At 43.6% G+C, this 22,195-nt stretch overlaps 1 protein-coding gene and 1 long non-coding RNA gene across 3 annotated transcripts; one reads left to right on the top strand and one right to left on the bottom strand.

Moving 5' to 3' along the window:
- Positions 1-4,303: 4,303 nt before the first annotated feature.
- On the bottom strand, positions 4,304-5,364 carry LOC112847768 (uncharacterized). Its single transcript, XR_003221531.1, has 3 exons — positions 5,330-5,364; positions 4,953-5,058; positions 4,304-4,362 (listed from the first exon to the last, which is right to left on the bottom strand). It is a non-coding gene; the product is annotated as an uncharacterized LOC112847768 (long non-coding RNA).
- Positions 5,365-8,117: 2,753 nt separating this feature from the next.
- LOC102082912 (zinc finger protein 708) lies at positions 8,118-22,195 on the top strand. 2 transcript variants are annotated; one of them, XM_025910556.1, is made up of 4 exons: positions 8,118-8,584; positions 10,651-10,753; positions 16,431-17,111; positions 21,168-22,195. In XM_025910556.1, the coding sequence occupies exons 2-4, from the start codon at positions 10,733-10,735 to the stop codon at positions 21,582-21,584; spliced, it is 1,119 nt and encodes a 372-aa protein (XP_025766341.1). In that variant the 5' UTR covers positions 8,118-8,584; positions 10,651-10,732; the 3' UTR covers positions 21,585-22,195. The 2 variants fall into 2 exon arrangements, with proteins under 2 accessions (XP_025766341.1, XP_005461791.1); XM_005461734.4 differs by having other exon boundaries at positions 21,165-22,195.

Genomic DNA, 22,195 nt, shown 5'->3' with positions numbered 1-22,195 from the left:
CAAAACGCGGCATAATACTTTTACGTTTTGCAATCTACAAAGCAGGGGCGATTTTAGCCCATTTTTGGGGGTGCTTCAGCACCCCCAAAATGAATCAAAGCACCCCCAAAGATTTCTTACTTTTTTTTGACAATATTTGCTGTTTGTGTGACACACTACTAAAAATATAAAAAGCATACAGTACTTGGTTGAGACGGAACATTTTAACAACAAAAGTATAGATAACCCCTCCCCCTCCCAAAATGGTTTGTTCCAGCTCCCCCCCCACTCTGGCTCTAGGGTCGTTGCTGCCAGAGCGATGGTAGCTGAGACGCAGCGGAGCGGAGGTGGAGTGCCTGGATTAAAACAGGACATATTAGCAGCATTTAACCTTCAGTTACTCTTTATGTAGTTAGATAGGAGTCATGTTTCTTTTTAGCTGAAAAACCTTACACCAGGTAACCTGCAGTGTTGAAAACGTGTTTTCCAATGATGTTTGCTACCCTACAATCCGTCCTACTCTGTAGTAAATTCAGCGACATTTGACCGTCCTGTTGCTCCCACTGAAATGTATACAGCCTATTTAAAATCTAAAACTTAAAATTGTCCGTAGCCTGCTGTTGTTACCACTGTCCTGTTTGAAATGGATACTAACTAGCTAACTGACTGAATGCCCATTAACCTTATAACTCCTGTTGTGTGTGTGTGTGTGTGTGTGTGTGTGTACAGAGAGACAGCCAGGTTGATAATGGATATAAGGATGGATTGTCAGTCCAAAGAGGGAGAGAGTAAAGAGGGGAACGTGTGGAGAAAGTACTAGGTCAGGAAGAACCAGGTAAGAAAACAGACAGGGAACAGTGACAGGCAAAACAGAAACTGTTAAACTGGCAAAGAGAAAAAACCTGATTTTACTCATACAGTCTGGAAGTTGTGTCCTCGCTATATTAAAGCTGCTATACAGAATCTGCAAAACAAACTGGGTTGAAACATTTTTGACCCTCTTTAACAACATTCCAACATAACATTATCATTGATTGGGGAGATTAAAATTAATGATATATTTTTATGTGGTTCAGCCACAACTCTACTAAAACCTCAGCCAGTAATAGGTAGGCCAACTTTTGGACTGTCCAGTTTGACTGCCGCATACAGACTGATGTCATGTTTTGTGACGAGGACCCAGGCACAGAGAGACTTGATGAATTTAAGAATCTTATGATTTAATAAAGAAATTTGCAGACTTGCACAGAGATGGTAAAATTATGATGACTGATAGCGGAGATGAAGACAACAGACGATGAGGACAGGGAGGAACAGGGGTTTAAATGCACCAAGGAGACAGTCAGAGGGAACTCGGTACAACTGGAGACATTTAAGGATGCAGGGACTGACAGAGACGGGGAAGAAGTCTCATCGTGACGTGTAAAGTTTATCTTGCCTGGCTGGGCAGCTCTCTGGGTGCTCAGCACCCCCAAAGCTCTGATCCTAGAATCGCCCCTGAAGCTCAGTTTTTAAAATCTTGCCATTAACTACAGCCCAGCCCATGCAGCAGTATATTAATGACTAACCTCGTATTGTGGGTGGATTATCTCAGTTGTTCTCCTGACTGAAGTTTGGTTCGTTTACAACAAAAACAAAAATAGCTTTCATCCTCCAGCTTCACTGTGTATATATTAGACTTGCAGTCAAGACCGCCTAAACCAAGACCAAGACAATACCAAGACCAGAGGGTATCGAGACCAAGACAAAGTCGGGATGAGATCAAGACCGAGACAAAAAAGTGTTTAGACTGCAGCCAGATGCTGCTTCGTCTACGCATGTCAGGCATATTTATGTGTTTTTGCGATGCACTAGCACAGCCCTCCTCACCGCTGTCTACTGTCTCACTCACTTACTGAGAGGACAGACGCACGCTCCACTTGACTGTCGCATCTCTCACCCTCTCTGTTTTTCACATAATGATGTTATCCTAGCAAAAGGAAATTAAGTGAGGAGACGGCTCTCGCTCAATGGGAGTCGACTCTTCTGATTCACTACAAAGCACTCTCTAAGCACGGCTCTAACGGTGTGTTCACACCGAACGCGATAGACGCGAGCGAAAATGCCCCAAACGCCCCTATTTTGACGCGTGCACATTCGCACCTGTCCAAGAAAAATCCATGTGGGAGGGATGTGGGAGGAAGTTGTGCCAGACGGTATCTTTGCTAGATGGCAGCTGTCGAGCTAGCGCTTGAAGAGAGAGTCTCCCTCCTCTATTTACTGTGGAGAGCAGAGCAGCGGCGTTAAGGACGTCCTCGCCGTACCTGGGTCCATCAGGTCCTCCAGAGCCGTGAGCAGTTTGGTGAGTTTCACCACTTGCTCGAGGAGCAGCGCCTGGATGACGGCCGATTTCAGCGATATCACCGTCTTTCACTCGCCCAGTTTGAGGACCTGCTGTCCCGCGTAGGTCCCAGAATCGCCCGCCTAGACACCAACTACAGGCGTTCAATCCCACCTGCAGAGCGCCTGTCCATCTGCCTGAGGTTAGTAAAAGTGTTTAATACGGTAGTCCTTTATTGATACCTGTGCTAACATATGCTAAACTATCGTTTATACACTGCTAACATGGCTGTGGTATGCTAACAGTGAATGCCGTCGGTGTTTACTGAAAGCAGGGGCGATTCTAGGATCAGAGCTTTGGGGGTGCTGAGCACCCAGAGAGCTGCCCAGCCAGGCAAGATAAACTTTACACGTCACGATGAGACTTCTTCCCCGTCTCTGTCAGTCCCTGCATCCTTAAATGTCTCCAGTTGTACCGAGTTCCCTCTGACTGTCTCCTTGGTGCATTTAAACCCCTGTTCCTCCCTGTCCTCATCGTCTGTTGTCTTCATCTCCGCTATCAGTCATCATAATTTTACCATCTCTGTGCAAGTCTGCAAATTTCTTTATTAAATCATAAGATTCTTAAATTCATCAAGTCTCTCTGTGCCTGGGTCCTCGTCACAAAACATGACATCACCGTTTGGTACATTTTAACACAATTTAATCCCCACATCTGTGAAAGAAAAGCAAAACACTTTTTTGAGAAGTCTGTAACAAAACCATCAAATCTGATAAAGGTTATTTAAATGATGCTCATAGTGAGTAAGAAGTAAACTGAGTGCATGTTTTGGACAGAGATTCACTTTTAATGTGTATGTATAATATAATACAGATACATAAAAAAACACTCCCAAAACAGAATAAATTATTAGAATAGAATAGAATAGAATTCAACTTTATTGTCATTGCACATGTCACAGGTACAGGGCAACGAAATGCAGTTTGCATCCATCCAGAAAGTGCTTTAGTCGTGATATAGAAATATTACAATATATATTAGCAATAATAGAGATGTGTAAGTATATTACAGAAATGGGTCTATTATGGTATGTTATAATGTACACAGTGTGAAGTATGTTATGAATATTCTATAACTATAAGTATGTACAGGCTGTAGTGAGTACAAGCTATGTACAGGCTATGAACAGGATATAAATATGAAATAAAAAAACTATACAGAAATCTGAGATATACAGTTATACAGAATGTGAACTATGTAAGTTATAAACAGTTGTGGGATTAAAAATTATCGTATGTACAGAATGATTATCTACACAGAACTATACAGTAGTGGTAAAGTGCTAGTGGTTGTGGGTGTGTGTATGTTCAGTCCATGAGTTTAACGTGGGTCAGATGTCAGGAGGCAGAGTTCAGGAGTCTGACAGCTGTGGGGAAGAAGCTGTTCCGGTACCTGGTGGTCTTAGTCCGGAGGCTCCTGTAGCGCCTCCCAGAGGGCAGGAGGGTGAAGAGTCTATGTGATGGGTGACTAGGGTCTCTGATGATTTTCCCAGCCCTTTTCAGACACCGCTTCCTGTAGATGTCCTTTATGGCAGGAAGTGGTGCTCCGGCGATGCGCTGGGCAGTTTTCACGACCCTCTGCAGTTGGTCAGGATGCTCTCGATGGTGCAGCGATAGAAGTTCACCAGGATGTCTGAGGACAGGTGGTTCTTCCTCAGAGTCCTCAAGAAGAAGAGGCGCTGGTGAGCCTTCTTGACCAGCTTGGAGCAGTTGGTCGTCCAGGTGAGATCCTCGGAGATGTGGACTCCCAGGAACTTGAAGCTGCTCACATGCTCCACAGCCATCCCCTTAATGTGGATGGGTGGATGTGGGTCAGCATTCCTCCTGTAGTCCACGATGAGCTCCTTAGTCTTCTCAGTGTTAAGCAGCAGGTTGTTTGTGTCTCACCACTCAGCCAGACGATCCACCTCCTCCCTGTAGGCGGCCTCGTCGTTGTCACTGATGAGGCCAATCACCGTGGTGTCATCTGCAAACTTAATGATGGTGTTGGAACCATCAGCAGGTCTGCAGTCGTGGGTGGGTGAAATATTAATAAAAAACTATAAAAATGGAGGCAAATGGAGGCAACTTTGCCTGTGGTAGAATGTGTACAATGTATGAAAAAATCTTTACTGCAGATACTAATTTAACTAATTTAATAATACTAATTTTGTGTTGTAAGATTTATGAGTTTCATGCTTTCATAGTGGTGCTTGGGAGAGCTTGACATTTTTCTCAGGTGGTACACACTGTAAAAAGTTTGAGAAACACTGATAAGTGTTTCTCTGCCGCATAAGTCTGTATGCGGCAGTCAAACTGGACAGTCCAAAAGTTGGCCTACCTATTACTGGCTGAGGTTTTAGTAGAGTTGTGGCTGAACCACATAAAAATATATCATTAATTTTAATCTCCCCAATCAATGATAATGTTATGTTGGAATGTTGTTAAAGAGGGTCAAAAATGTTTCAACCCAGTTTGTTTTGCAGATTCTGTATAGCAGCTTTAATATAGCGAGGACACAACTTCCAGACTGTATGAGTAAAATCAGGTTTTTTCTCTTTGCCAGTTTAACAGTTTCTGTTTTGCCTGTCACTGTTCCCTGTCTGTTTTCTTACCTGGTTCTTCCTGACCTAGTACTTTCTCCACACGTTCCCCTCTTTACTCTCTCCCTCTTTGGACTGACAATCCATCCTTATATCCATTATCAACCTGGCTGTCTCTCTGTACACACACACACACACACACACACACACAACAGGAGTTATAAGGTTAATGGGCATTCAGTCAGTTAGCTAGTTAGTATCCATTTCAAACAGGACAGTGGTAACAACAGCAGGCTACGGACAATTTTAAGTTTTAGATTTTAAATAGGCTGTATACATTTCAGTGGGAGCAACAGGACGGTCAAATGTCGCTGAATTTACTACAGAGTAGGACGGATTGTAGGGTAGCAAACATCATTGGAAAACACGTTTTCAACACTGCAGGTTACCTGGTGTAAGGTTTTTCAGCTAAAAAGAAACATGACTCCTATCTAACTACATAAAGAGTAACTGAAGGTTAAATGCTGCTAATATGTCCTGTTTTAATCCAGGCACTCCACCTCCGCTCCGCTGCGTCTCAGCTACCATCGCTCTGGCAGCAACGACCCTAGAGCCAGAGTGGGGGGGGAGCTGGAACAAACCATTTTGGGAGGGGGAGGGTTATCTATACTTTTGTTGTTAAAATGTTCCGTCTCAACCAAGTACTGTATGCTTTTTATATTTTTAGTAGTGTGTCACACAAACAGCAAATATTGTCAAAAAAAAGTAAGAAATCTTTGGGGGTGCTTTGATTCATTTTGGGGGTGCTGAAGCACCCCCAAAAATGGGCTAAAATCGCCCCTGCTGAGCTTTAAAATGATTAGCGGTATAAAAACCAAGAGAGGCCGACGGTGATCACAAACTGTTTTAGGGGCTTGTTCAGATTAAATAGAACAAGATACAAAGCATTAAAACATGATAAACCACAAAAGCAGAGTAGTTTTGACCTGGAAGCAGGGTTCATACGTCATCACTTAAAGACTGGATGTCCCACCTTCTGTGAATGTTTTACTGCAGTTCAGTTGTTATTATGATCACTTGTCACATCTTGTTTATGACAGTTAAAATAAATAACATTCATATAAGAAATACAATTGTCTTGTGTGAACTGTATATGGTGTTAAATAGGCCTATACTACTGTACTTTAATGTCGGTCATAAGGCTGGTACTGGTGTGTGTAAACATGTATGTGCATATATATATATATATATATATATATATATATATATATATATATATATATATATATATATAATATACACACAGTGTTGGGAAGGTTACTTTTAAAATGTATTCTACTACAGAATACTGAATACATGCTCCAAAATGTATTCTGTAACGTATTCCGTTACGTTACTCAATGAGAGTAACGTATTCTGAATACTTTGGAATACTTTGGAATACTTAATATATTATCATGCTGTTTACAACTACATGAATGTGCTATTGCTGTGATTTATTACTGTTACTAAAGGTCCGCGGCTCCGAAACGTAGTAAAGGGACCTCTGGCTAATACGTCGGGTTCGTGTCGGGCTGGTAGCCGAAAACTAGCTTTACTTTGTTGTCTGGGTCAACTTTGCTTGCGGGAGACAGAGAGAGGCGTTGCAAGGCTTCTCCAACGGAACTTATTTTTTCCGGAGGAAAACACGAACACAGTGTACAGTTGAGTCTTAATAGCTTACTTACAAATGGGCTCGTCAGGCACTCTTCTTGGCTGCTGTGGTTATTATTATATTTACATGCTTCCAGCTCCCGTTTTTGCTCCGTGACAGCTCGGACTTTTCCTTTCTCTCCCTCCCTCGCTCACAGACACATAATGTGTATGGTAGTCCATTCTCGCTGCAGCACGGACTACACTGCCCATCAGGCTACATGCTTTAGAGCTATACCTGTAGCATTCTGCCTTTTAGCTTAGCACAACAACAACAACAAAAAAGCGCTCTCTCACCCAGGAAACACGCAGAGAGAGAGCGCGTCACCCTGTAACCATGGCAACCATAACGCTGCCGCCTGGAACAACAGAACATAGCTGTCAAACAAACCCAAACAGTCCTGACCCGCGACAATATGAAACAGGGAAGTACCGCCGTGTAATCCATTTATTTCAACAAAGTAACTGTATTCTGAATACCACCTTTTTAAACGGTAACTGTAACGGAATACAGTTACTCATATTTTGTATTCTGAATACATATATATATATATATATATATATATATATATATATATATATATATATATATATATATATATATATATATTTATTTTGTTACGGGTCCGAAATTGAGGACGAGAGTAAAACAATGATGGTCCAAAAGAGGTCAATCAAACAATTGATTTTTAATGAATACACGCAGCGTGGGGAGACGTACACTGGAAACCATCAGTTGTAAATCCCCGTCCAAAAATACACTTCAGATTGCTTTTATAACATCAGGGTATTATGACGCCCCCTCTTGCGTTTACAAGCACATAATTTGCATCTTAAGAACATTCTTTGCCTCTTCTACAGACACTGATCTATTCTAAGAGATAAATGCAGACACAGAAGTTCCCCTTTCTGGCATCCATCCAAATATGGTGATGATCTCAGGCCTTTGAGGTCCCCATGGACTTGTCCTCCTCTTTGCGTCACCTGTTGCTAGGCAAACTCAAATGCAACAAGAAGCTGAATACATTCAGGCCTTCACTCAGCCACTATTTTACTGTAGCAATATACTCAGCATATAAGCTTTTAAGATTATAGATTTAACTCAACGATTTAAAGTGGTTATAACTGCACCTGTAATAAACATGTTAATATGTGATTATGATAACCCCTGTAATACAAATTATAACATAATGCCAGCAACTTCAATAAATGCTTGGATGAAATGATAATTAATGCAATGATAAAGATGATGGTTATGTAAAATAATCCCTGTAATTCCACTATATATATATATATAAATATATATATATATATATATATACCACTGGTTTATTGAGAGCATAAAATGGGCCATACACAGAACGTATAATCAGTAAGTAAGAAATTAAAACAAGCAAGTGCTAAATGTAATGTTTAAATGTTCAGGTAGAGGTGATTGTGGAGAAGATGGGCAGGCAGACATCGATCAGCACTAATGTTCATATTTATACAAATCCATTAAAGAGTCAATGAAATCAGAGAGTCATTTATTGTAGCTTAGGGCAGAGAAAAAGCTCAGTGATAGTTGGTCTATAAGGAGAAGGGATCTCATTCAGAATACAGAACAGACATTTAAACAGAGATAGAACATGAACATGATGTTCTCCTGGATACTGGCTCATTAACTCTGGAAGAGACGGCTTAAACAGGTCAACAGCAAGGGGGGAAAGATGGTTTTTCAGGATTCAAAACAATGCAGGATAAATTGGAAGAGAGGAGACACTCACATGATCACACATCGGATTAAAGAGAACAGTTTAAAACAGAAAAGCTCAGGAATCTGAAAATGAGTAAAAACCTCACAGAGATCAAACTTCAATTACATTAATTTCTCCACACCAGTTGGTGGCGATAATGCACCTATTCGTTGTTTGTAAACTGCATGTAAAGAGGAACAGGAAGAGGCGGGCGAAGGAGAAGAAGAGCTGCAGCTGGATCACAAAGTTTCTCTCGGTTTGTGGGCTCATCTAAAGGTAAGCACCGAGCTAACTTTACTGTGAGTTCAGTTCATGTTGAGTTTAGCTCCTGAATGAGGTCTTCTGCTGCTCTCCTCGGTGTCTGTTCACAGTTTATTGTCAACACGTTGAGAGAAGAGTGAGAGAGTGTTTGGAGAAAAACACCAACTAATCATTAGCTCAGCACGCTGGGAGAAGTTGAGCGTTTGCTGGCAGAAAGTTGGAGCTGAAAAGTCTTTTCATTGTCCCTGCAGCTGTTTTTCTGCCTGCACCAAACCTCTACAGCCGGGTTTGGATCCGGGCTGGGCCTGATTTTGATGCTACCGCTGCTGTTTATGACAGGCGGGCACAGAGGGGCGTGTACACGGTCATTGTTGCGTTTGTTGTGGGTTGTACAGAGCAACATAGAAGATCCGCTCACTGAATCCCGGCCTATCGGCTAATAGAGGCTGCTGGGTAAGAGACACTGACTCATACCAGCAGAGAGAGAGAGAGAGTAGAATCCGCCTGTGCTTCCAACGAGAAAAAACAGAGCAGGCTCGTCTATTGTTTTCTATGTTCCGCTACTTTCTATAGACCGAGTTTTTGCTGCAATAAGTCAGCTCATCCTCCCTCTGTTAGCCACTAATCATATGCGACAACGATTTCAGTGTTTCTGTGAGTTTTTATGTCCAATATCTTTACTTGTATCAGTAAATAGACTTTAGTGAACAAGGCTTATATATAAAATAAAGAAATCACCTGGTTTGCAAGTGCCTTTAAGGCTCTGTGTTATTACACCTACATTCTAATCAATCCAGTCCTTTTGGTCATTGAAGTATGTTTATAGAGCTGTGATGCTGTATTTTTGCTGCCCTCCACTTTAGATTATCAGAGATTTTTCATGTCAACGAGAATTCTTACAGATACATAAAGGATGTATAAGACTGACTGGTTGCTTCTTCTTGTAATAGGAATGTTCTGTCTGGCTTAGTCACAACAGGTCTGTTTGACATATTTGTGACAGATTTATAACAGTTTAAATTCCTGCAGTCGGTTTTGGCAAATGCTGGAAATCCCATTTTTGGTAAACAGACTAAATTAAAAGTTCATCTGCATATTTTAAAGTAACATCTGTAGCTTTTCTGTAGATTCTTACCGTGTTAACAGTGGTGGCTGGAGTAGCTGCAAAGCTCACTTTTCTTCACATTCCAGTTTTTGATCAGGAGCTTTGATTAAAACCCCCTCCTGGTTTTTCCGACCAAAGATTTTCATGGTGATTACAGGAAGAGGCGCTGCCGCTTTGGGCACTATTGGAGTCACTTGAGGCATCATCGCAGCCCTGTGCATGTCATGCAGCTGCTCTTTAATGCATTATGGCAGCAGAATGGACAGCAGGTTTAGCAAATCATTCTATCATAGCTGTGCAATATTGTGGATGTCCAATTATGTTTGCAAAGGAGTTCACAGCTAAAAGGGCGTCAATGTGAGTGGGAATGGCTGTCTGTCTCTGTGTTAGCCCTGCGATAGGCTGGGGAGCTGTCCAGGGTGTACCACGTCTCTCGCCACATCGTAGCTGGGATAGGCCGCCCCTGTGACAGAAGAAAATTGTATTTTTTAGTGAAATAATAAATGATAAACCAACATCTTTCTAGGTTCTGTCTTGTGCTTAATGTCTCTCTCGCTGAGCATACTGGGAGTGAGCATGAGAGAGACGGAGGCTCTGTTCAGTCACGTCAGCTCAATGAAGGTCACTCTTACTCTGCTCCTGTTTCTCATCTTTGCAGCTGAGCGTGCTTTGAATCTGGATGCTGGTGCTGGCTGTGAAAGGACTCCCTGTCCAAGGCTTTAGACTGGTTTGGTGTCTGGTTCATTCAAAAACGTGTCTATCAGTCTATGATGGTGTCTTGAACATGATTCACTCAAAATTGTCTGATGAAAAATGAAATATTTCACAGTACTGGGCACCTGTGAAGTTTCTCCTGAAGTTACCTGATATCACAACTCTCAGGTCTCACACGAATTTCACTCTGTGTTGTCTGATGAACATGTGAGACACTCTGAGCTTTCAGTGGAGTCTAACACAGATCTGTTTTGTGTCCCAGCTGATCAGCAGGAGGAGAGTCTGATGGAGCAGCAGAGGAACATTTTCAGCTGTTTGGACTCAGCTCAGCCGCTACAGAGGAAATGATGAGCTCAACAGTGATGGTGAGGAAAATATTCTAGTTACTGAAACTGTGTGCACTTCATCAGCTGCTGGGTTAATAAAGAAAGCAGTCAGCAGCAGCTTTAGCCTGTTTTTGTCCTGTGCTCCTTCAGAGTCTACATTCACACTCAGAAATCACTGAAGACAAGATTTAAAAAAAAATGAAAGTATCAAATTTATCTGCATACTGAAACAAAATTCATATCGAAAACACATTTTTTTAAATACAATAAATCATTTTTCCAATGAACGGTACAGCTTTCTTCTACAGCCGTCTTTGTTTTTCTCTGTCTTATCTTCTGTTCTAAAGATAAAATAAGATAAGTCTTTGCTGTCACTGTTACCAGAAGAATGAAAAACAGTTTGGCATCTCTTCGTTGGCAGCTTATAGGTTTTTACATTCAGATTCTTCTGATAAGAGAATAAGATAAATAAAGATAAAACAGGCTCAGACTTTAAACACTTTAAACACACAAAAGTTGAGTCTGTTCATCTGGTCGGGCGTTTTCACTGGGAGAAATTTTTCGTCACTCATCCAAGTTACTTATTCAGTCTGAAAACACTACGTCAAGATCAACAGAATCAACTTCATGGGATTTTCATACTTGGGTGATTGAGCATGCATCAGGACACATCTCAAACAGCCAATCATAAGAAAGTTGACTTAAAGGGGGATGAGAAGAAAAAATTCAAGAGGTAATATGTGTGAATAGAAATCTATGAGAGATCGTTATGATGCCAAAGAGGCCCAAACAGCCAGACCAGGAAACAGTTATGACGTCACGCTGACACGTTTGTACATTTAAAATCAGAAAGCAGCAATAATGATAATAATAAACAGCAATAATAATAATGCTGGTTGCTACTGTAATAAATACAGTTATACAGTATAAATAGACGTAGCACTTTAGTTGGTTGTATTATACTGTAATAAATACTGTTTATAAATGTATATAAATACAGTGCAAGTGAGTGGTAATAGCACATGTAACCTTCAATCAGGGTGGAGGTAGTGCATATTTGACAGCCTGTGGGGGGGGAAACGTGAGTGTCCAAGGTATGAGGGGTCCTTGATGATGATACTGGCTTTCTGCTGCAGTCTGCCTGTATAAATGTCTCTGAGGGGAGTTAATGACATGCCAAGTGCCCGCTCTGCCGCCCTCACAATCTGCTGCAAGTTCCCCTTGTCCTCCACAGTACAGCAGTTGAACCAGAGTTTACAGCAGTAAGTCAGAAGGCTCTCGATGGTGCAGCGGTAGAACTTAATTAGCAGTCTTTCAGGTATTTGGGCTTGACACAGCTTACTGAGGAAGTACAGCATTTGTTGTGCTTTTCCTACCTGGTGGGAAATGTTTGTGGACCAGGTAACATATGCTGAGATGTGGACTCTGAGAAACTTAAAGCTTTCTAACCTTTCTACCTCCTCTTCATCAATGTAGAGCACAGGTGTTGAACTCCAGGCCTCGAGGGCCGGTGTCCTGCAGGTTTTACATGTGTCCTTGATCCAACACAGCTGATTTTAAATGGCTAAATTACCCCTCAACATTTCGTGCAGTTCTCCAGAAGCCTGGTAATTAACTAATCATTTGATTCAGGTGTGTTGACCCAGGGTGAGATCTAAAACCTGCAGGACACCGGCCCTCGAGGTCTGGAGTTCGACACCCCTGATGTAGAGGGTAGAGTGCTCAGATCGCTTTGTTCTTCTGAAGTTGATTTCCATCTCCTTGGTCTTGGCTGTGTTCAGATGCAGGTTGTTGTTGTCATACCATTACTTCAGATGCTGAACCTCCTCTCCGTAGGCTGATTCATTGTTGTTCTCGATCAGTCCTATGATGGTGGTGTCGTCAGCAAATTTTATAATGGTGTGAATTGGAGAACAGTCATGGGTCAAAAGTGAGTATAAGAGGGGACTGACAACACACCCCTGTGGGACGCCTACGTTCAGAATGAGGGTGGAGGAGGTGTGCTCTCCCATCCTGATGTTCTGCGGTCTATCACTCAGGAAGTCCAATATCCAGGTGCACAGCGAGCTGCTGAGTCCTAAGTTGCTTAGTTTATTAACCAGTTTGTGGGGTTGAACTGTATTGAAGCCAGAGCTGAAGTCCACAAACAGCATTCTCAAATAGGTGTTACTGTCTAGGTGTGTGAGGGTTGTGTGAAGAGCTGTTATTATGGCGTCCTCTGTCGACCTGTATGCAAACTGGTATGGATCGAGGTCTGCAGGGATGTGTTAGAAAAATATTAACTAATTTCTAAATTTAAATCTCTGTAGTTTCTCAAAACATTTGGTGATTATGGGTGTTAAAGCAACTGGACAGTAGTCATTCAAGCAGCTCACTGTGTTCTTCTTGGGCACTGGAATGATGGTGGCTGACTTAAAGCAGGATGGTACTACAGACCGTAGCAGTGAGAGGTGGAAGATGGTGGTGAAAACCTCTGCTAGTTGGTCTGCACATGCTTTAAGCACTCTACCGGCTACACCGTCTGGACCAGCTGCTTTCCTTGCGTTGACTCTGCACAGTGTGGCTCTGACCTGATGCTGCTCCGGCTGGATGGGGGTGTTGTCCCTCTCTGAAACAGCAGGATAGGTGTTGGTGTCACTGTTGTTGGTCAAAGTGGACAAAGAACTGGTTTAGGGTGTCAGGTAAGGTGATGATGAATAGTGGAATTGTAAAGCGCTTTGAGGGCCCCGAAAAGCGCTATATAAATGTAATCCATTATTATTATTATTATTATTATTATCATCATTATTATGTCCGGGGAATTTGTTTGTGTGCGACTGTCTTTGTAGCCAGAGAGTGTCTTGATCCCCTGACAAGCTTCTGGAGTTGTTTGTGTTAAAGTGTTCCTCGATGCGCTGTTTGTATTTGCGCTTGGCTTGTTTAATGCCCTTTAGCAGAAATTACTTCTTTGTAGACTTGTTGGTTTCCTGGTTTGAAGGCGCTGTCACGTGTTCTTAGTAGAGCTCGCACCTCACTGTTGAGCCATGGCTTCTTTGTTGTTGTTAACTCTCACTACAGAATAGGGATGGGTAACGTTTAGGTTTTATCCGATACCGGTGCCAAACCGGTACTTTTGAAACGGTGCTCGAACCGGTGCTTAAGGAATGGAGAACACAAACTTTGTCCAAAAACCTCTTATGTTTTTATTTTTAGCAGTCTCTTTTTTTCTGCAAAATGATAGTTAGCCTTTTCTGTTGATACAACATACCTCCTTTGGTTGGAACCGGTGCTTAAACAATGGAAAACACAAAATTTGTCCTAAAGCTTCTCATGTTTAGCTGTTTTGGGGGGTTTTTTGTAAAAAGATAACAATGTTAGCCTCTTCTGCAGCTATAGGGCATATATGGTATCACTCTATCAAACAAGAAGACAGCTGCATGTAACTACGACGGTGTTTTGCTATGTGCATTATTTTAATAACGTGGTTAGCCTACTCAACGTAAATTACACACGAACAACATGAAGCTACTCACCCAGAGAAGAACGGCTGCTGCTGCCATCATCATCCGTCATCATTTCTGCTGCGCTGACAGGGCTAGGGGCCAGGACTCTCCTCTTCGGGTTCTTGGGGGATGTTGCTAACTCCGGGTCCGATAACAGGCACCACACCCGCAGTAGATGCGCTCGGTGTGAGGTCTTACGGCAAGCTATCAAATACGGTGCATTTCTTGGCTTTTAAAAAAACGCTATGCGTCGCCAGGTGTTTCATCAGATTCGAGGTGTTACCTCCTTTGACAGTATCACAGTATCAGCTTAAAGCACTTGTTGCAGGCTGCTGAGTTTGCATCTTTTGCTGTGAAGTACAGCCAGACTTTTTGACCGCTTCGCCTTGGGCACTTTTAATCTGTAGCTCTGCTCTAAAAGAACGTACGTACCTGGCCCCGCCTACTATCCTTGGAAAGGTAAAATGATTGGCTAGAATTCAAAGTGTATGACATCTCAAGAAAAATAAAGCACCGAAATGTGCGCTGCTTTTCGGTCTGGTTACTATCGTTTATGTCAGAACCGGTGCCCTCCAAATTTGTTCCTTCTGCAAATATACTCCAAAACGTGTTGTAAAGACAGTCCTGTTGGCCTGTGGTGGCTTCCACGGTCCACACTCGTACTGTTTTTACAGATGGTCTTTGTCTTTGGATTAGAAGTTTATAAGGGACACAGAGAGATGGTCAAAGAGTCAGTAGCTCATCCATCTTGTTGTTTAGTGATCGTGAGTTGGTGAGGAAGAGACCCGGAATAGTAGTTCAGTGTGGGTTAGCACCTAGCTTAGCTCTCAGCCCCGCTCTCTTCCCTCTCTTCTGTTTCCTATGCCTCCGTTGCCTACGCCACTTCAGCTGTTGTATGGTGAAGTTGGAGTCCACGTTCCTTCGGCTCTCAGGGGGGATTGAGTCCCAGTCATTGTCAGCGAAAGTGTGCTGGTTTTGTTGATTTAGAACCGTGAGCAGTTCAGCTTTACTGCACTGCACATGTGCCCCCCGCTAATCGGAGGAGAAGTGAAATAAAGATACACAAAATAAAAAGAAAGCCGCTAAGTTGTGGAGAGTGCTGGGCCACTGCGAACGCTCGTGCAGCTGCGAACGCTGCCATAACATCGCGGTTATAAGTATTTCATATTTACATAGTACATTTACTACCACCTTTATTAGATATCATTGTTTTACAAATTGTTTCCAGTTCTTGCTAGTTCGAAATGCTCTACCAGTAGCTGTTCAAACTATTAACTCCTGTGGTTAAATCCTGTTTAAAGCCCAGCTTTACCTCCATGTGTGCAAATCAGTAATTTCCACCCACAGTCTGTTCTTCCTGTTATACTGAGTGTAACTAGTGAGTGCTGCAGTGATGTTCAGTTGAGTCATTCATCTATATTTAGGTGGCACATCACCAGCTGCTTGCATCTCCTCCTTCGCAGTCTGTTTGTTTGCTGCACTGTATTTTTGCCATAAGTGGTGAAAGAAGTTTGTTGTTTCTGCCTTTGGCAGGAACAGCTGTCTTGCATATTTTGTAAAGCACTGTGTTTGTTGGCGTTGCTAAATCATGTTCTCATCACGTTCTCACTAAATGCAATGTAAATGTAAATGCACTAAGTTACTATGGCAATGATATGACTTTTTTATATCACATAATAATTTACACCAATATTATAGTGGACATTATGATATGGGGCAAGCCGTTCTCTGACTCCACTGTCTTGGACTGCATTAGATGTCCTTGTGATGTCGGTCCTTAGGTTGAGAAACTTAATAGACGGACACCTTTTATGGCACTGTGTTGGCTTCTGGTAGTACTGTGAGGAACTTTGGATTCATTCTTGACTGGGATATGAGCTTAAACTTGCACATGAAACAGTCAGGTTGGTCTAATGAACTTGGCAAATGTGAAATTTGAGGGAAAGGTCTTATCTCTTTTTAACAAATGTTACCACACTAAAATGGTCGAACTACAACAGAAAACATGGAAAACTTTAGACCTGGTAAACATTTATTATCATTGTAGCATTAATACACATTAAATAAATGTAAACTATTAAAATATAGGTTGTTTTAAAAGCACATCTTACAAGGTGTTTGGTGACTGGCATGCTCCAATCTCATGTTTAAAACTAGTATTAACGGAGGAAGTTTAAAGTTTATGTTTGACTGCATTTCACTCACTGCCTCTGTTTGTATCTGTGTCACTGCAGGACCAACATGGAGCGAGAAGTCAGCGCTCTCAGGAGGCCGACAAACCTCACAGAAGAAAGAAAGAGAAAAAATACAGCTGTGATGAGTGTGGGATGACTTTTACTCGGAAGTATTTCCTAGAAAGACATGAAGTCATCCACACAGGAGAGAGACCGTTCAGATGTGACTTGTGTGGGAAGTCTTTTACCCAGCCTGGAAACTTAAAAGCACACCAGGTCATTCACAGTGGAGTTAAAGCGTACAGCTGTGATGAATGTGGAAAGGGTTTCACCCGGAAAGAAGGCTTGGTAAAGCATAAGCTCATCCACAGAGGAATTAAACCTTACAGCTGTGATCAGTGTGGCAGAGCTTTTACGCAAAGCAGCAGCTTAAGGAAACATCAAGTTTCCCACTCTGGAATTAAGGCATACAGCTGTGACATCTGTGAAAAAACTTTCAGCCACATAGAAAATCGAAATAAACACCAGAGGATTCACACTGGACAGGATGTATACTGCTGTGATCAGTGCGGCAAACTGTTTGTAAGATACAAACAACTACAAATCCACAGATTTACCCACACTGAGGAGAGACCTTATAAATGTGACCTGTGTGAGAAGACTTTTAAAGCGCCGAGTTCTGTAAAAGTCCACCAACAGATTCACACCAGACAGAAACTCTACAAGTGCAGTTACTGTGAGGTATGTATTATAATGTTTTTCTTGTAATTTTAACCTTTTTGGATCAAGGCTCCTCATTAAAGTGTTGGCATGTGAGCAATTAGTTTAATTTCAGTTATGACTTTCAACTTGAGTTTGTTATACTTTTGTAATGCCAAAAGTTTATACTACAGTGCAAAAGTGTAATGTCTGCCCTTATGTCTTTATAGTTTGCTTCAAAGAAAACTTTCTTGTAGGTTGTTGTTTTTTTGTTTTTTTTTGTTTGTTTGCCTTGAGCAATAGCTCTCCAGCTTTCTGAAGGTCTGAAGTGTTTCTTTGGACACTAGCTGTCTGGCTGCTTTTACACTCGGTTACAGTCTGGTCACTGTACCCTGACCACTGTTACTGGATTTGTTTTTATTATTATCATCATAATTATTTCATTATTATTATTTAATAATTATTATTTAATAATAATAATGGACGTCAAGATGGCGGCGCAAACTGTTGTTGCAGCGGCTTACGGCTCTCCGTCTCAGTACTCCTTTCTTTTGTTTAGTTTGCTTAGTTTGTAGCGGGGGGGGGGGCTCTGTATTTACGTGCATGAAAGCTGGTGCAACAACGGGACAATTATAAACAGTCACTGCTCCCCGAACTTCAAGTACATGTCAGTATGATGCTGTCCTTTTTTTCTACTGAGAGAGCTAACAGTAGTGATCATCACGGCTGTGTACATTCCACCCGATGCCAACGTAAACACGGCGCTCTCTATCCTGCTGAACACCATTAACGAACAGCAGCGGGCCCACCCGGACAGTGTTCACATAATTGCAGGTGACTTTAATAAGGCCAACATAAAGACTTTACTCCCAAAGTTCTATCAGCATGTCAAATGTCCCACCAGAGGAGAAAACACTCTAGACCATGTTTACTCCAACATCAAGCCTGCATACAGAGCCATACTCCTCCCCCACCTTGGTCAGTCCGACCATCTCTCCCTCCTGCTCTTCCCAGCCTACACCCCCCTCAGACGCAGTGCCAGGCCCATCACAAAGACTGTTACAACCTGGCCTGAAAATGCTCTCTCCAAACTACAGGACTGCTTCACAGAGACAGACAGGGACATATTTGAACACCAGGACCTAGAAACTTTCACAGGATCAGTACTGGACTACATCAAGTTCTGTACTGCAAATGTGACTGTGGACAAAAGCATTCGGGTTTTCCCAAACCAAAAACCCTGGATGACCAGCGAGGTCCGCTCACTCCTCAAAGCCCGTGATGCTGCCTTCAGGTCAGGTGACAGAGCTCTGTACAGGTCTGCTCGAGCTGACCTGAAAAGGGGAATTAAAGTCCCAGCTGTCCAGCAACAACACACGGGAGGTGTGGCAGGGAATGCAAGACATCATCAACCACAGAGGCAGCACTGGGAAAACAGAAAACCTGAGTGTGCAGCTGGCAGAGGAAATAAACAGCTTCTTCGCCCGCTTTGAAACACCACAACAGCAGCACTCATCTGCCTCAGCCCTGCTCCCATCCTCATCCTCACCTGGTTCCTGCACCGCTCCACTCACTGTAACGGAGCACGATGTCAGATGTATGTTCCTAGCAGTGAACCCCAGGAAGGCGGCCGGTCCAGACGGAGTACCTGGCAAGGTATTAAGAGCATGTGGCCACCAGCTCACCCTCATCTTCACCAGACTCTTCAACCTCTCACTGGATCAGGCAGCCATCCCATCCTGTCTAAAATCAGCCACAATCATCCCAGTGCCGAAGAAGTCTCCCATCTCCAGCCTGAAAGATTACCGCCCTGTGGCCCTCACACCGGTAATCACTTTGAGAGACTAGTCCTTCAGCACATCAAGGATTACCTTCCCCCAGAATTCGACCCCCACCAGTTTGCATACCGTGCAAACAGATCCACAGAAGACGCCATCGCCACAGCCCTCCACGCTGTGCTGAGTCACCTAGAGCAGCGGCAGAGCTACGTTCGAATGCTCTTCGTGGACTACAGCTCAGCCTTCAACACAATCATCCCGGACATCCTCATCACCAAACTGGTCACTCTTGGCCTCCCTCCTCTCACATGTGCCTGGATAAAAGACTTTCTCACAAACCGACCCCAGACTGTAAGACTCCGCCCTCATCTCTCCTCCACTCGCACACTGAGCACCGGCTCCCCACAGGGCTGTGTGCTGAGCCCCCTCCTGTATTCTCTCTACACCCACGACTGCAGTCCGACCCACAACACTCTCATCATCAAGTTTGCTGATGACACCACAGTAGTCGGACTCATCTCAAAGGGAGACGAGGCAGACTACAGAGAGGAAGTCCTGAAGTTGGCAGCCTGGTGTTCAGAAAACCTGACACTGAACACCAAGAAAACCAAAGAGCTCATTGTCGACTTCAGGAGACACAGCACTGATTTAGCCCCCCTTTACATCAACGGGGAGTGTGTGGAGAGGGTCCACACCGTCCGGTTCCTTGGTGTCCTCATCTCTGCTGACATCTCCTGGACAGACAACATATCTCAGTGGTCGTCAAGAAGGCCCAACAGCGGCTGCACTTCCTGAGGGTCCTCAGGAAGTACAAGCTGAACTCCAACCTGCTGCTGACCTTCTACCGCTCGTCCATTGAGAGCCTGCTAACCTACCTAGAAGGGAAGAGCGACAGTGAAAAAGGGCACTTAAAAAGAGAAAGAAAAATAATCTCCTGGATCACCTGTTGAGAAAAAAAGAAGAGAAAACAAGCAAAAAAAACAAAGCAACATACTAAGCACAACCCCATTGCATTAATCTAGCTAAGTGTAAACAGCAGTAAATACTAAATATTGAATGTTGTTGTGCAGCACGCAGGACCGACAGCACAATGTGCTTTGAAGTAGCAGCCAATAAAGGTGTAGTTTATGTCTATGAACAGTGAACACCCGTGTGCACACCTGTGTGGATCAGCGCGCTTGTATTCAAAAGGTTTCCCCATGTAACCGTCTGCTAGAGGATGTAGAGGGCCATAGCCCCGTCCCCCAGGGCATGAAGCAGGCATGGAGGAGATCCAGGCTCCAGACATCCAGAGGCCCCAGAGTGCGAGAGCCCAAGGAGGACCACCGGAGGGGCATCCGTGCCACCCTCCTGGAAAGAGCTGAGATCTCCAGACGAGGGGTCACCCAGTAGCCACAGAGCAGAAGCCAGAGGGGGCTGCACTGGCGTGCCCGCCGGCCCTGCCGGCAGCCACGCCAGAGGGGGCTGCACTGGCGTGCCCGCCGGCCCTGCCGGCAGCCACGCCAGAGGGGGCTGCACTGGCGTGCCCGCCGGCCCTGCCGGCAGCCAGCTGTGCCAGAGTGAACCGAGCCGCAGGCCCAGAGGCCGGAGGCCCGAGGGCCCCCCGCGCCCCAGAAGAAGCCTGACCGAGCAACAGGCGCCAGGCCTCGCCAAGTAGCCACCGGGAGTGAGCTGGTACATACCTGAGCACCCAGCCCTAGACATCAAGAACCACCAACGCACCGACCCCTGAGGCCATCAGTCACCGGCAGGGAGTGTGGTGAGGGGAGATAGCCCTCCAAAGTATGGAGGGCCTGGAAGTTCCCTATGAAGCTACATTACACTGACCTCTAGATTACAGAGTCATCAGAAGGGCACCTAACTCAATGGATGAACCAGTGTCGTTCATTATCGTTTCTTTAGTTGTATCTGTGAAACATACTAACAATATCAGAAATATAAAACACACACAGATGTTTCTATAGAAGCAGAGTTTCACAGTTTGCTGATCTGGAGCACTCAGGTGTGTGTTCTGATCTTAGAGAAACAACTGTCGGCAGTAAGGTCAGACTGTGCAAAGTGCAGAGAAACCGCATGTGGGATTGAAAAAGATTTGGTTTCATGTGATTATCTTCTATTATTAAGACTTAAAAAAGGGATTAAATAAAAATGTAGACTCACCCCATGCACTGATACTTTGATGGGTTAACTTTAACTTTTTTCAGATATAATAAAATGTCATTGGACGTTGGCAGAGATACTCTTTATTTCAAGCGACGTTCAGGATAAAATGTTGAAGGAATTCCCTGACTTACACTGTCTTTGTGTCTTTGTTTAGAAGCAGAGCGACACAGATGGATCCAGATCTCAACCCTGCCGTCACTGTGGTGGTGGGAAACCGTTTCGTTGTGACCTTTGTGGAAAAACTTTCAACTGGCAAACAAACCTAATGATGCACCATCGTCGACATACTGGACACAAATTGCACTATTGCGAAGAATGCGGGAAAGGCTTCCCCACACCAGATAAACTAAAACGCCATGAACTCATCCACAGTGGGGTTAAAGAGCACCTCTGTGATCAGTGTGGGTCATCCTTCACCACTGCAGATCAGCTTAAAGTGCATGAACGTGTCCACACAGGAGAGAAACCATACAAGTGCAGACACTGTGACAAAAAGTTTTCACGGTCAGATAAACGTAACCGTCATGAACGTACGCATGCCAACAAGAACTGCAGCAGGAATCCCAGTTTGTAGTCCAAACATAGTCCATTCTGGAAATAAACTGTTGCACCAGAAAGTTGATTCTGTTCATCTGGATGCAGCGTTTTCAGTAGGAGGAGCGTTTCATCACTCATCCGTCATGTCCTCTTCAGTGTAGGATGACTGCAGGTTTCCCCAGTCTTAAAAAAAAGCAGTTGCGTAATGACTCGAATTGGCACCAGGACCTGACAGTAAGCTGTGGAAACAGTTTCATGATCATTAATATGCAAATTATTATGACAGATGTTCAGTCTGTAGCAGCTGACTGGTGAACTGGCATTTATTTGCAGCACAGTTAGACCGGTTAGCTGGTTCCAGTTTGACTTTGGGACCGCAACTTTGGCCTTAACATAAACTTTGGCTGTGAAGGGCAGTTTGAAACAAAAGGAGAACTTCCTGTATTTAGTGTTCTTGTTGGAGGTGTTCTTTGGAACTTAATGTTTACCCTCTTGTGTGTTTCACCTTACAACAGGGATAAGGAACGCCAGGTCTTGAGAGCCGGTGTCCTGCAGGTTTTAGATCTCACCCTGGGTCAACACACCTGAATCAAATGATTAGTTCATTACCAGGCCTCTGGAGAACTTCAAGACATGTTGAGGAGCTAA

This window comes from Oreochromis niloticus, linkage group LG9, assembly GCF_001858045.2.
Source record: "Oreochromis niloticus isolate F11D_XX linkage group LG9, O_niloticus_UMD_NMBU, whole genome shotgun sequence".
NCBI classification, from domain to species: Eukaryota; Metazoa; Chordata; class Actinopteri; order Cichliformes; family Cichlidae; genus Oreochromis; species Oreochromis niloticus.
Note: the sequence above shows the minus strand (reverse complement) of the source record. Positions and strands in the feature narration are given on the sequence as shown.